At 42.4% G+C, this 15,247-nt stretch overlaps 2 protein-coding genes across 5 annotated transcripts; one reads left to right on the top strand and one right to left on the bottom strand.

Moving 5' to 3' along the window:
* The first annotated feature begins 178 nt into the window (after positions 1-178).
* Positions 179-5,430, top strand: d2hgdh (D-2-hydroxyglutarate dehydrogenase). Of its 3 annotated transcripts, XM_037071529.1 has the most exons (11): positions 179-365; positions 1,588-1,957; positions 2,053-2,110; positions 2,197-2,336; positions 2,421-2,614; positions 2,742-2,910; positions 3,027-3,170; positions 3,256-3,398; positions 3,485-3,650; positions 3,845-4,110; positions 4,200-5,430. In XM_037071529.1, the coding sequence occupies exons 1-10, from the start codon at positions 363-365 to the stop codon at positions 4,105-4,107; spliced, it is 1,650 nt and encodes a 549-aa protein (XP_036927424.1). In that variant the 5' UTR covers positions 179-362; the 3' UTR covers positions 4,108-4,110; positions 4,200-5,430. The 3 variants fall into 3 exon arrangements, with proteins under 3 accessions (XP_036927424.1, XP_036927423.1, XP_036927425.1); XM_037071528.1 differs by having other exon boundaries at positions 3,845-5,430; XM_037071530.1 differs by lacking the exon at positions 179-365 and having other exon boundaries at positions 1,866-1,957; positions 2,053-2,124; positions 3,845-5,430.
* Positions 5,272-13,299, bottom strand: acvr1l (activin A receptor, type 1 like). 2 transcript variants are annotated; one of them, XM_037071531.1, is made up of 10 exons: positions 13,142-13,299; positions 12,348-12,431; positions 10,904-11,158; positions 10,577-10,788; positions 9,951-10,050; positions 8,999-9,145; positions 8,436-8,711; positions 7,896-8,093; positions 7,649-7,779; positions 5,272-6,692 (listed from the first exon to the last, which is right to left on the bottom strand). In XM_037071531.1, exons 2-10 carry the CDS (start codon positions 12,418-12,420, stop codon positions 6,561-6,563), a joined length of 1,524 nt encoding a protein of 507 aa, XP_036927426.1. In that variant the 5' UTR covers positions 12,421-12,431; positions 13,142-13,299; the 3' UTR covers positions 5,272-6,560. The 2 variants fall into 2 exon arrangements, with proteins under 2 accessions (XP_036927426.1, XP_036927427.1); XM_037071532.1 differs by having other exon boundaries at positions 13,215-13,275.
* Between the last annotated feature and the right edge of the window lie 1,948 nt (positions 13,300-15,247).

Below are 15,247 nucleotides of genomic sequence, written 5' to 3'. Positions count from 1 at the left end.
AAACCCTCACAAATATTTAGTCTTAAATAAAACACTAATTAAATGTGTAATCAGGACCGAAAAGCTTGATTCCAATTCAGTTAATGTCCCGCAGCTCTCATTGGCTGTGCAGTCAAGAGGCGGGCTCACGCCTATTGGTTCAATCTGAAAGGCTGCCTCTGATTGGTCCGTTCCCGTCTCCATGACCTTACACCGCCGTCAGCCTCAACAGCAGCTAACTTAGCTAGTTAGTTGTAAACACTGAATGAGTGACATGTTTAAGTAACTCCGCTGCCCTTGGACTTTGTGACACACCTCGCACTAAGACATGACACGAATACAGACACATGGACACAAAGATGTGGGTCGTTAAGTGAACGAATATGGTGAGTAGACGAAGATATCGCTCGCTTACGTCTTTGTCGAACAGTGTGCTAATCGAGCTAAGCTAACTGCAATGACAGTTTGAAGTTACAACGTTTATCTGTCAAGAGTTTAAGAGATGCAGGGTCAGGTGTTTTACAGAAGGTAATGCGAGTTTTCTAACTGAGTGGTTTGTTAGCATGACACGTTACCAAAATACGGCTTGCCATTTACCTGAATACCAACACAGTGGTGCATTCAGGGATCAAACAAGTATGAAACACAGTGGTGCATTCAGGGACCAAACAAATATCAGACACAGTGGTGCATTTAGGGAACATAGAGACATGTCTACCTAAATCATGTAATTGGCAAGTGTATGTGTGTGATTGAAATTGACTCTCCTTAAAGTTAAAATGACATGTTTTTAAGATAAATATCTCACACGTTTTATAGCTTTTATATTCTTTATTTTGTACTAATATATTTCTGTTATAAAAGACAAAAAGCCTATTTCTTCAGGCATCTTTATGGAAGATGCACAGTACGGATGCATCTCATGGCTGAGAACATGACAAACTTCCCATTTTTGTATTTTAAAAGTAAATTCACATTTGTAGTTGATTAATTGAGATTAGAAATCCTGAATCCTTATGGAACATGTGTTGCAAATTGCAATCATGCATTTTTTTCCCCAAAGAAAATCAGGAAAGAAAAATGTCTTGTCTCTGTGTTTATCTGCAAATCTCAAGGGGCAAAGAGCCACCTGCTGTAACAGAGGTTGTAAAACACTGTTTGTCAAGTCAGTAAAAGCAGTTTGTCTTCATATATTCAGAACTTATTTGGTTTGTATTCCACTCTGTCAGTATAAATTCTTAAGTTGTTCAGTTGTTCAAAAAAATGAAAGTGTTTGATGTGGAGGAGAAAGAAAGATATGAGAGTTTCTAACATTTTATCTTTAAAAAATCATTGCTTAAATTGGAAATTCAGACATCAAAAATAAAACAGAAAATTCAAATTGCATGATCCAAGAAAGTCCGGACGAACAGAGGAAAAGCCGACACTGACCTCCTCAATTACTTTTTAGACTTTAAGACTTGTATTCTACCTTACAGCAGTGGCCTGCTAACTAATATCAGCTACAAGGATAATTTACAGAGCTGTTCCAACTCAACACATGGTGAATTAACTGGCCTCTGTCTTGTGGAAACACGATCGATGATTCATTCCACTTCCTTCCTGCAGCCTGTCTTGCCGACACTACATACTATCTCTCCAGTGATGGTGGGGATTTTCCAAAGAACACTAAAACTGAGGGCAGTTCTCAGACATCTGAGCACCTTCTCATCTCCAGCCGCAGCCACACACTCACTTGTGAGCCCCTGCAGTAAATTACTTCCGGCCACCTCATGGCCGTTTGGACTCTCCTGTCGAAAGCTGCACACTGGGGCAGACGGGCCAACACCCTCGCCTGCTGCAGCTCCAGACAGGCTGCCTTTCTCCAGGATAACTCCAGAAGATTTGAGCTTCTTCAGGACGATCCTACCAGGCAGAGCCCTCACTGATCCCGACCTGCTGGAGTCGAGTAATGTGGATTGGCTCAAATCAGTAAAAGGTGATGAGCACTAGAAACCAACGTAGCTCTTGAAGATGTATTCTCTCACATTAGCTCACTGATGCTAACGTCTGCTGCTCTTACGTCATTTGCAGGTTCCAGTGAAGTGTTGCTGAGACCTCAAACAACAGAGGAAGTTTCTCAAATTCTCAAGTAACGAAGAAATTGTGAGTGAAAAGGAGAAATACACAAGTGAGAGATTAAAAAATTGGTTAAAGTTGATGTTTCCCCTCTTGTAGGTACTGCAATAGCCGTAACCTGGCGGTGAACCCTCAAGGAGGAAACACTGGGCTGGTTGGAGGCAGCGTGCCAGTTTATGATGAGATCGTCCTCTCCACGGCGCTCATGAACAACATCCTTACCTTTGATAGCATCTCTGGTAAGTCTTAATATACTAAAGTTTTGTGTACTTGCATGCATCATATTTGACTGATCTGTAGAGTGTATTTTCTCCATCTGTCAGGTATTCTGACCTGTCAGGCAGGATGTGTCTTGGAGAACTTGTCCCTTTACCTGGAGGAGAGAGACTACATCATGCCTCTCGATCTGGGGGCAAAGGGGAGTTGCCACATCGGGGGAAACGTGGCGACTAATGCGGGTGGACTCCGGCTGCTGCGGTACGGCTCCCTGCACGGGACTGTGCTGGGTCTGGAAGTGGTGAGTGCAGTAATTTAAAAAAAAAAAAAGGGCACTTTATGATTATTGAACTTGGATTAAAATCACAGGGGGAAAAAGTGGAGGTGTATCTGATGATCTAATGTTTGTGTGTATGTTGCTCGTGCAGGTGTTGGCGGATGGACGAGTGCTGGACTGCTTGGCCACGCTGCGGAAAGACAATACAGGATATGACCTCAAGCAGCTCTTCATCGGGTCAGAGGGCACACTGGGGATCATCACCGCTGTGTCCATCCTCTGTCCACGCAAACCCAAATCTGTCAATGTGGTTTTTCTGGGTAGGGTTGTTCTCCTCTTCTCTCTTTGCAGTCGCTAATACTCTCATACTGCCGATTAGGTGATTAATGTCAATAAGTTTGCGTTTTATGTATTCTCTATCTCAAAATCTTTTTAGGCTGTGAGACCTTTGAGCAGCTGCTGAAGACATTTCAGCTTTCCAGAGGCATGCTGGGAGAAATTCTGTCAGCCTTTGAATTTCTGGACAGTGAATGCATGAGGCTGCTGAACACTCACCTCAAACTACTCAATCCCATCTCTGGTACGCACACACATGCGTGCACGTTGTTTCGAAAACAATTAAAACTCACACTCACTCATGCCGACCTCTTCCCTCCATCTTGCAGACTGTCCGTTCTACATCGTCATAGAAACATCTGGATCCGACCCGACGCATGATGGGGAGAAGCTCCACAATTTCTTAGAGGAGGCGATGACGTCGTCACTAGTTACTGACGGGACTGTGGCAACTGAAGAGTCCAAAATAAAGGTGACTAGACTCCTTTAATTAATACTCGGTGTGAACTCAAATGTTGACACTGTACTCGTCAACCTTTTCACTTGCACCTTTTTCAGGCTCTGTGGTCGATGCGTGAACGTGTCACAGAAGCACTGACTCACGAGGGCTTCACCTACAAGTATGACATCTCACTTCCGGTGGAGCGGATTTATCAGCTGGTGACGGACATGAGGGAGCACCTGCTGGACCGGGCCAAGAGTGTGGTGGGATACGGACACGTAGGTAAGACCAGAAGACAGTACTTTTAGTTCGGTATTGCTCTTAAAAAATAGGCAAAATTTAAAGAAGTCAACAGAGTTCAAGAGGTCAACTCTCTATAACCCTTCAAGGAAAAGTTCACCCGAAAATGAAGATTAATTAGATATTTATTCTGTTTTAACTGTTTTAACTCCTTCTCTTTCCACCTGTACTTTTAGGAGATGGAAACCTCCACCTGAACATCACCTCTCCTGCCAAAGACCCCGATCTCCTCGCTGCCATCGAGCCCTTCGTCTACGAGTGGACGGCCCGCTATAACGGCAGCATCAGTGCAGAGCACGGCCTGGGCCTGAAGAAGAGGAACTACATCTACTACAGTAAAGCCAGCCAGGCTGTGGCTCTGATGGGTAACATCAAGGCCATGCTGGACCCAAAGGGCATCCTCAACCCATACAAGACTCTACCCGACAATCTGAAATGACAGGTACAATCAGGAGCTCTGTTTCAGCTACAACCTTACTGCTAGGTGTCTCTTATTGAGGCTTATGTTCTTTTATCTGACACCTTTTCCAGAGATGCGGTGCTACAGGTTTTGCAGCCATTGTCATGGCAAACCACAAACACCAGTATGTCTCCAAACCTGTAGAGGCAGTTTCACTGTCATCTGCAGGACTTTCAGAATGACATTTAGATCAACAAGTTGCTGCATCTCTTTTCAACTACCTCTGCTGCTAGCTTATCCTGCCCTTAATATATCCAACAAGTTTTAGATAAAGACAGTTTGAACGTATTATAGAACGTATTTTTCAGTGTCGCTGAGAGGAAATGATTGAATGATTTGTAGGCATGTGTGCCTACGAGTTGCCAGTAGAGGGCAGACAGAAAATAAGACGATGAGTTCAGGATGAGGTCTTGTCCCTTTTTTAAAATTGTGTAAATACTTGAGGTTACAGTCTGTACTGTTCCATCCACTTGTTCTGTATTTAAATGGAAGCCTTTGAATGCAGGCAGTGTTAAAGGATAAATTCACAATTTTTGTAAGCCTGGTTTAAATCAATCGTGAGGCATTGATGTGCATGTCACTGCCCTATCGATGGCGATTGGCCCTTGAAATCAATATGGTAGATTTTACAAAATATATTTGCATAAGGAATTTTCCTCCTCAGGATTATTTCTTTCTTCGTCCATCTTCATCACAAAAGAAGACAAGGCGCAAGACTTCACATTGTACAATACAGTACCATTTCTCATTTTCTTTTTTCAGTTTGTGATTACTAAAATGAGGGAGATGGTGTGAAAATCTATCAAATAGTACGAAATAAAGATTTGGGATCCTGGGGTTAAACTGGTAGAGGGCAATTAAAACTAAGTTTCTTTTTGCAACACTCCTGCAATAAATCCTACCTTTTTTAAGTGAAGGTAATCAAATGTTTTTTGAAAGTTTTTGAGGTGTTTTGATTCGACTGTCAAAGCAGCACAATCTGCATCCTCTGTACTGACGTCCTGGAAGGGTTAAGAAATAATTGAGCAGTAAAACCTTCATTAAGGCTGGATTTATTTGAATCATCAGTTTTAGGTAGATGCCTAATAAGTGTAAATCTTTTCTAAAAATCATGACACAGGCTGGCTGATCATTAGGCAACAGTGCAGTAAATGTTTTATTACATATAAAAAAGACAAAGCAACATTTGTTTCCAAAACAAACCCAGCATTTGTGGATAAATTCATTTGTTACCTCACACCTACAATAGGCAACTTTTATCTGGTTTGAAATGAATCCTGAATAAAACAATTTCCAAATGAAGATGGAGTGTTTTTCTTGTTGTTCACATTAACTTGTACAGAATGGCGTGATGGGAGACTGGCGGCCCACCTCGCAAAAGGAAAACCACAACAGCTCCAACATCTTTAAAAAAAAAAAAAAAAGTCAGCTCCTTATTGATCCCTCCGACTACACAGAAGACATTATTTTTACATCAGCCACAGTGAGTTCATTAGCGGAGGCAGCTAATTTCATATTCTTATTGTAAGATACAGACTGATGCCTATTGGCAGGTACTTCCTGTTTGTCTACTCCAGGATAAACATGTATGTGTAGTAATTTATCCTGGTTTTTGACCATACAACAATAAAACTCAGTGGGAACACTTTCCTAACTTTTTCCCTCTATTTCTCAGCTCACTAGCTTCAGTAATGACAGTAGCGGTACAGAAGGTCCAGTAGAGTAAATGCCTATATATGTATACAGTCAGCTTCACGCACCATCTTACATTATCTTCAGTAGTGTTCTAGCAGTGGAGACCTCATACATAAATACCATGTTTTTTTAAAAAGTTTAAAAACAATTTGATTCTATTGGCTCTTTTCCTTTTGTACGTTAACATAATTGTCTGTTCCGTAGTGTGACAGTGTTTGTAGCGATAGTTGGCCTGTTGATGAAGCTAAATGAGTGAAACCTTTGTGATTGTCTCTGAGCAGAATGCCACAAACACTGGCCATGGATCAGAAACAGATTTGTAAGAGACACTCCATATGTAGCGTTTGGTGTGTATGTGTGTGCGCAGTCTTAAATGAGCACTAAAGCGTTGGGATGGGAGTAGTACAATATGCCATCCATTGTCCTTCACACTCGGTAACAGTCTGCAGTTCAGGTCAGTGCGAACACACTGGCGACAGGCTTGTGTCCTGTAGCGAAGGCTGGCTTTATCAGACAGGACAGTTCCAAATGTCTGCGTGGGCTTCAAGTCAGAGAGAGGGATGTCGGTGGAAGGCAACCACAGTGAAAGTGAGAGAGCAAGAGAAGGATGAGGCTGGATGAACAACTCTTTCCTCTGTCTGTCCGCTTTATCTCCCGTTCTCCTTAAATGAAACACTGGGCACTTCTCTAAGCCGATCCCTGACATCAGGCAGCTGCCGCTGAGGCTCCTCTCCCTCTCAGGACTCCTTGCCCTTCTCCAGAGAGCTGTGGATCTTGTCCAGGGTCTTCTTGATGCGCAGGGCAGTCAGCCTGGCAGAGGGGTTCTGGTACCAACACTCCTTCATCAGTTTCACCAAAGCAGAGAGAGTCTGGGAGAGACACAGAGGATTGGGAGATGAAAGGAGTGAGAGGAAATCCTGCAATCAATGTGACTGCAAGAGCTTTTAGAAGTAGAAGGGCATTGTGGGTACGAGCAGGGCACCTCCCAATACCTCACCTTGTTTTACCATTTATAGTTATAAATATCCACATCATTTAACAAGCTCAGAGATACAAACAGATGTTTAGACTTAGGGTTGCTCCAAAACTACAGGGGGCAGCATAACTACTTACTGCTGCTCACTCTTTACTGTAGTGACTAGCTGCGATTAGCAAATGGTTAAGTGGCTCTGTAAGTTAAGTCCTGTACTAAGTAGACAGGCCAGGGCTGGCTGGCAAGGATGCTAACTTTAGAAAACATCTCTGCATCACAGTACATGTACATCTTTGTCATGAAGTCATCACAGTTGTTTCTTCTTTTGATGTTTTGAATGTTTTCAACTAAAATTCTGACCATATCTTACACATTGCCCCTCAGACTGTGTTCCTGAACGACAACTTGTAAAGTGTGAGAAAGTGTGGGGAACTTGACATTTAAAAAAAACATGCTGTTCCCAATTATTTTGGGAACACTTTAATAGGTTTTATATGTTTCTGGTGCAGTTCAACCAAATCTTTTAAATTGTTTCAAGTCCTAAAATGCTCAGACTTTCTAGTATTTCACAAGAAAATTGGAATAAATAGAGTACATGTGTATATATTGGCATCAAAGAAATATGATTTTGATCTGTTCCAATTAGTTTGGAATTATCTTGACCTACTCGACCATTTTTCTATTAGTTTTGATCTTGCTCTGATGTTTTACAGGCAATGAAATCCTGCTGACTTCACTGTCTTAAATCACTTACTACTGTATGTTTTTAACGATGTTTTCTGAAACGCAGGAAGTCTCTTTGCTGTAGGTGACCACACTGTGCCATCTCAGATTACGTGGTAAAATACTCACAGGATCAGAGAACCAGCGATTAGGAATGAAAGGCCTCTGCTGCTCCACACACACCACCTTCCTCATGTCCTCGAAGCTCGGGTCATTTGGCACCTGATCGTAGAACGGAGGCTTGTACTCCTCAACGATACCTGGAAAGCCAAAATGGGGCGACAGGACTGAGTGCAAATAACACAGACAAGAGGATGAACTAGTGGTCTTATTTTAGAATAAGAAATAAGAGAGGATTGTTTATTACGAAACTCACCGTTGCTGTAGGTGCGTCTTGCTATCTCCCACAGCACCAGCCCAAAGGCCCAGATGTCCACTCTCTTATAGGCATCAAAGCAATCCGTCTGAATGGTCTCGTCCAGCACTTCAGGTGCCATGTAACGCTTGGTGCCAACCTTCGGGTTGTTGCCCACATCCAGCAGGTTGTCTGCCTGCGAGTGGGTCACAGCCAGCCCTGTAGACATGCAGTTACACTATAGTAAGACTTAAGACTTTGAATTGTCAAATAAAAGAGAAAACTGCAGCCTAATGTGCTCAGAAGAAAAAGATGAAGTCGACATATTTGTTTGATCAACATAACGTATTTTGATGAGAGGCATTTAAAGCCAGAACGTTTGTGATCTAATCCTTCTGAGAAGTAAAATGTCTGTTCACTGCTGATCAGTGATGACATTGCAAATAAACTTTCTTAAAAAGGCAAAAAATAAAATATATTGTCATGAGACAGACAGCAACAAGTGGAGTGGTTTGAAAATAAGAGACAGACAGGAATTAAAATACTGGAGAAGTGACTGACCGAGGTCTGCGATGCAGCAGCGCAGCTCCTTCGTCACCAGGATGTTTTTGCTCTTCAGGTCCCGGTGTGCAATGGCCGGCTTCCCCTCTGTGCCAAAGATCTCTGTGTGCAGGTGCACCAGGCCGCACGCTATCGACGCCGCCATCGCCAGGCCCTCTTGCGTCTCCACGGCAACTCGCTGCAAGTAATCGTACAGAGAACCGTTCTCATGGTAATGGGTGATGAGCCACAGCTGGGTGCTGGAGTTGCGAGAAGTCATATCAGACGCCATGAAGCCTGGGAGGAGAGACAGAGCAACATGACTCATCAGATCAGAGAACGTCTTCAAACTGTCTCATTTATTTTGCGTCCACAGAATTCTTTTATACCCACAGAAATCAATGTACTGTTTGTTGTCACTAGCTTTTAATACTGACTTTGTGTGTTATGATCATGATTGTTTCATGCTGGGTTTGAGTTATCTGGGTGTGACACGGCAGGATACAACACATATGAAGACTGGATTCCTTCGTTGCACCAACAACATCTGCAAGATTGAACTCTTCTGTGTGAGACGGACTCACCCAGTATGTTTTCATGTCTTAGCAGCACTGTGTTGTAGATCTCCGTCTCTCTGAACCAGGACTTCTCGTCTCTTGACGAGAAGATTTTTACAGCCACGTTCTCGCCCTGCCACTGGCCTCGCCACACCTCCCCGTACCTTCCCTTGCCTGGAAGAGAGAGACGCGGGAAGACAGAAATTTGAACATACAGAAGTATCTTTAAGGTATTTTCACATTATTTTATGGCTGCATTCCCACTGCAGCTGGAAGAGCTCTGTGTCTGATTTGTCTGACACAGAACTGAAGTTTCCACATAAACAGCACAAAACCACATTTTTCCAATTCCAAACTGGTACAAACTGTACTGTATGGTACAAAACAGGATCCCCTGGCATGCGACCTACATACTTGATTTGAACGCTGAAAATGAAATTTGTCGGAGTTGCCATGGCAGCGGGTAAACCTTACCTCAACAAATTAGGACGAGTGTCGTAACTTGACACAACACAGAGAATGTGAACACAAAGAAACACATGACTCGTGTTTTGACAGTTGTTGCAAACGAGTCAAAAATGATCCAACCTTTGCATCATCTGTTTGACTTTGCTGTCAGATCTGTATCTTAATGCGGGTAACATCCCAAAATAAATATGTTCAGTCATCCAAAAAACTGTTATCAATAGCAGACTGAAACTGAGCCAACCTAGAATTTATGTAAGGGGAGAAATGTCTGACTAGACTTTTCATTCTTGTGATTATTAAACTAATGACAACAACTTTCTTTCCGTGCACATAAACTAATCTGTGCTGTAGCATTTTGTCAAAGTATGTCAAATGTTACATAAATATCTCACTGGTTATGACATGAATTCTCTTTGTGAGGCTACAATCTATTAGACAATCGAGAAAATCTGTTACTCAGTCAGAACCAGAGCCTGCAGATGGGCTGTGGACTGTAGTGTGTTACACCTACCTACACACTCCATCAGACTGATCTGCCTGGCCACAGTTCTCTGCACGAGGAAGGGAAGACCTGAACCGCTGCCTGATGTACACGAGTGGTCCAACAGGTCCTGAAGACAGACACACATATCAGATCAGCTTCTTTTGTCTTTCAGAGGAGCGCAGAAACATCACATGTTGGTGAAAGGCTGCTGGAGTTCAGGGCTGACAAAGATCTGACTGAGATCAAAACTTTGACAGTTGTGGTTGTGGAGGTGCAGTGTGTTTGTTCCTCTTTTCATCTGTGTCAAAATCTTTTCCTGTTCCACAGAAATTTGGGGCAAAAACACTGTAAAATCAGGACACCGACAAGTGTTACTGATTGAAAGATTTTGTACACATGAATGGTTTTATTTAGCTTTTTCCTTTAACACATCTGAATGAATTTTAACGAATAAGTTCACCCAAAAACACACAGTCAAGCTTGTGTACCCACGGCCTTTAGCTTAGCTGCTACAGTGTAGATTTCAAATTCAAAAAGGATCTGAGTGCTGTCTTTTTAAATCAATTTTGGATTCCAGGGCTTTCAAAGCTCTACACACCATTAAGGATGCAGAGACTTATTATCTCTATTATCAGAACCTCTTTCAGTCTTACCGCTAAAGTGCTGTCTCCCACATTGGAGGTGATGAGGCCATCTATGGCTCCCTGCTCGGTGTCGAACTCCTGCAGCCTCTGCAGACGGCCGTGGTGTAGCCTCCTGCAGGCCAGCACAGATACTACAGACAGCAGAGCCAGAACCACCACGGGGCCGAGCACAAAGAGAGCCAAGGTCTCCACGCGATACCGAACCGGCTCACCCTCAGGGGCTGTGACCAAGAGCAGAGTTGAAAGAGGTACAGGAAAAATTAAATGTAAAATCATTTAACGGACAGGTACAGAACACACTTCTTCTGTTTGACACTGTTGTGATGTAATATCAACCTGTTGGAAGCAGTGACATCAGCGAACTGGTGGAAGTGTTGCTGTTGCACATGTCGTGGGAGCAGCAGAAAATGGCCTGGTGGAAGGACGGCGCTGTGGAGCAAAGCAGACGGGTTTTCTCCGGCCCCTCCAAGCAGCCGCGCTCAAACACCACCCCAGAGCTGCTGACTTTGACAGAGGAGAAGCACCGCGTGCCGTGGCACGGTGTGGCCTGGAGGCATTTGGGGCTATCACACAGACACGCCAACTGTCCATCTGTGGAAGAAATGATATGAGTTCACCACACAGTCATGCTGTTTCACAGCGCAGAGAGGCACATGTACTAATAGCTGACACAAGCAGGGTGGGTCCTTCAAAGTTACATCTTTAGTCAACACAATATGCCTAAACTGAATTTGTCTTTCAGCACTTTTATGCAGTGGAGATTCATCACGGTTGGAATGATTGATCGTCAAGCTTTTTTCTTTGTTTCAAAATTATAAAACAGAACATAACACGTCTGCTGCAGATAGGCTGTTTTATGCTTGGTTATTTTATTTTTTTTTACCTCTATCAGCTTTTCCTCCAAAAGCACAAATTATGATGATATGCCTTTTGGAGGTATGTTACATAAAATTACATTAAAAATCACAGATATACAGAGAAAGGGTGTTGAATGTACTGGTATGGGCAATAATCGCAATATTTAAAAAGTCAATACTGCATTAATAACAGAAATACCATAATATCCTTTAAAAATATATTGTCTCTAAAATGATTTATAACTCACCCTGGATGTGGGTGGATATAGCCAATGAGAGATTAAGAAACACTATATAAATTAAAAAAAGATTAGATGGATTTAGATTTATTAATCTGGTAGTGATTTTGTGCAAATAGGCTTTCAGTGGTTTACTCTGTTCAATGTATACTTTGGTTTTAAACTTGACAGGTATACTTAGTACATTTGTTTATAAACAGTACTGTATTCTGCCATGTTATCATTATTAAAAGCAGCAGACCAAGGAAAAATGTTTCAGAATAAAGGACTCAAAATCCAGTTACTCGCTCGGTTTCATCTGATCCAAGCACTTGTCTAAAAGTCTAATTAGATGTAGCAATCATACCAACTGATGTGCTTGTAAATGTGTGGGAGGTTTATTAATTTCTAGGAGAGTTATAAGTTTTTGTGATCATGCATGTGCAGAGCATTATAATGCCACGTTTCCAAATGGTGAGGTACATGGCAAAAGTGACATTTGTACTCATAATATCACGTGAATGGTATAAATATGTCTTAATGCGCCATAAACCTCACCTTAGAAACCATCGCTCTGAGCTCTGACTGCCCTTTCTTGCCAGTTTTACCAGTCTGTTGCTCACGATCATTTGTGTACACAGCAAGAGCAGATGCCAGCACAGTATGAAGGCAGTACAGCATAGTGGACAGACTTGAGCACAGTACCTGAGCCCTCAGCTGATGTCTGCAGGGCCTGCAGCAAGAGCAGCAGAAGGACGTGGACGCTGCAACGATCCATGTTTCAGTGCACTGACAGAGAGAGGGAAGAGGAGCCGGAGAGAGTCCACATGAGTACAGTCTTGCAAAGAGGATAATTACATTTACCCCCGTTTATGTATTCTGATGATCCCTGCAAAGACTTCAGACAGAAAAGGACGCAACAATAACACTGGCTGTGAATGCAAACTGCGCTCTGTTTGTCCACGTCAAATTGTTTATTTAAACGCACTCTTGTTATTGAACTGCAGCCATTGCAAATACAATTACACTATTAGCTTAAAGTGCATTTGCCCTGACGTTTTAATTACCTCTATAGTTCCTGTTTAAAAAAGCGTATTACTATTGGATTCAAAGGGACTCTACTGGTGCTGCTCCTCTGCAGGCTAACGCAGCACTGACAAACACTAACAACACAAACTCTGCTAACGCCTTAAATTTCAATGTCACAGCCTTTGGATATGACGTCAAGTACGCGAGCCAGCAAAGCTATCAACACCTTCTTTTGTGTGCACCTCGCAGACTGCAGGCCTGTTTGTTTGCTGTAACTAGCACGCCATTACCAAGCGGTTTTATTGGCCGTCCACAGGCGCCTCGGAGGCGCCAGTCAGACAGGCGGCTGCTGCCCGATGCTGCTGCTGCTAGCCCCGCAAGCTAACGCTAGCTACACCGCACAAAGCGCAGCCTGGCAGTTCTTCGGGCGATTAGCTGACAAAACGGGGCGAAACGAAACATCCACCTACCTGGCACACACGAAACACGGCCTCTAACTCATTTCTGTCGCGTCTCTGTACCCCTGTGTCACGTTCAAGTTACCGTATTTAGCGTTATTTCCAATGTGAGAGGCAGAATGCAGGACCACAGCCCAGCCGAGCCCAGCCCACCCACTGGCTGCCACGCGTGACGTCACCAAAACATTATCAGCGAGGTGCATTGTGGGACAGAGGGGTCCTCCAACAGGTTGTAGGCTGAAATAAGTATGACATCAGTGATATTTATAACTAATTCCCCTTAAATCACATAAACCATGTCTACATGACAGTTATATGGGGGTGAAACTAAGTTTTGCTTGAAACATTTTCCTCGCAGCAGCTGTATTTATCAGTAATGAAATATATTTACACGAGTACGGTACTTTAATTTGAGGTACTTGTTAACTATATTTTGGAGGCAGATAGTGTGCCTTTTATTTATGTTGTCTCTGAGCAAAAATAAGTACTTTTATCCAATATATTGCTTTATTTGTCAATATGTAGTATATACAAGTAAATATCTATAAAATTCATTCTACTTTTGATAATTAACTATATTGCCCAAAAATTACTTTTGATACTTGAGTACATTTGATATCGAAACTGTTTGACTTTTACTCAAATGCAATTTTTAATAGTAATAACATAATATTTTAACAAGTTTACTTTACTTTTACTCAAGATTGACTTTTAAAGGAATTTTTACAAAAATGGTGATTTATCACATCTACAACAGTTGTGGAGGAAGTGTACAGATGCAATGACACAATGTAAAAACACTGTACGAGTACACGTTCCTGCATTCCAACTGATTTGATTTCAGTAACAAACATCACAACAAAAATTATTTCATGCAAGTTTCTTAAAATAACCGAAAAAGCCTGAAGCTCAAAGCTTTTTTTTATTTTGCCACTTCGATACGGTCCAGAAATTAACCTTTGACATTAGTAGTGCCCAAGAAAGAAAAAAAAGTAAGAAAGCAAAACAAATGTACTTGTTAATAATTGTAATCCTTAATTATTCAACATTTTTAGTTGTTTTGTTTTTTTTTATTATTCAGTAGAAAGCTACACAATTTCAACTCATCACATGACACAGGGAGGTTGAGACTTTGAGTCATTTTCTCTTGTCATAGGAAGCTTTTTCTAAAAATCAATAATGTTATGATCTCAGTGTTGTGTCAGTTTTTCCCTGCGGTATCGAACATGATATCCAATATCGATATTTACCAAAGTACTGTATATAAAAGTTAGGAATTCCAGTCACACACACACTCACAGACTCACAAGGTGAAAACATCACCAGTCAACACTGTCACGGCTGGTGAATATACAGCATTTATCAGAATGTCCTGCAGTTTTTAAAAGCAGAGACGGGCGGCAGTGACTAAAAGAAAGACCCCCTACAATAAAATCACAAAACATCAAAGTGCTTTTGTGAAATGAAAGATGAACCTTTCAAGGGGAAAGAGATGCTGAAGTGTCCCTCTGCACTTCAAACAGGAATCATGTGCAAACTTCAGGAGCACGCAGCTGAATGAGGTGCTTCTTCTCCAGGCAAACTTTCAGAGGGACAAAAGCGACTGTAAGCACACTGATTGATCTGCAGTCCTTTAATTATGCAAACAGACTAACTTTCTGTGTCTTCGTCAGAGTCAAAGTGACCCTCTGTGCTTCCTTGTCCCTTCAGCCATGCATGCTGAGGATCAGATACCCCGCCATCACCTCCCAAAAAACACAAGAGCTCCTGCATGGAAGCCAAGATGACCCTTCACCTCCTGAGCAATTATGCAGATTTGACATTACATAACACCGCAGCTAAAAGGTGGATTAGATGCATTCGCTGACCTATCTGCTCAACAAACTGCCTGTTTAGATTTATTTATGTCTTCCTTGGGCGAGTGTGAGTCTGTGTGTGTGTGTGCAAAGAGAGAGAAAAGGGAGAATTGTATCAGGTAGCCGGTGTGTTTTCCCTCCGCTGAGCTCCTGTGGCTGCGAACAATAGCCGGTGCTGTTTGTCCTTGCTTACCTGGAGCGTTATTCTCCAGTGAGTCGGAGCAAGACCCAGCCAGTATCTATTCTCCACGAACACAGCTCC

The sequence above is a fragment of the Acanthopagrus latus genome, chromosome 16, assembly GCF_904848185.1.
Source record: "Acanthopagrus latus isolate v.2019 chromosome 16, fAcaLat1.1, whole genome shotgun sequence".
Taxonomy (NCBI): Eukaryota; Metazoa; Chordata; class Actinopteri; order Spariformes; family Sparidae; genus Acanthopagrus; species Acanthopagrus latus.
Note: the sequence above shows the minus strand (reverse complement) of the source record. Positions and strands in the feature narration are given on the sequence as shown.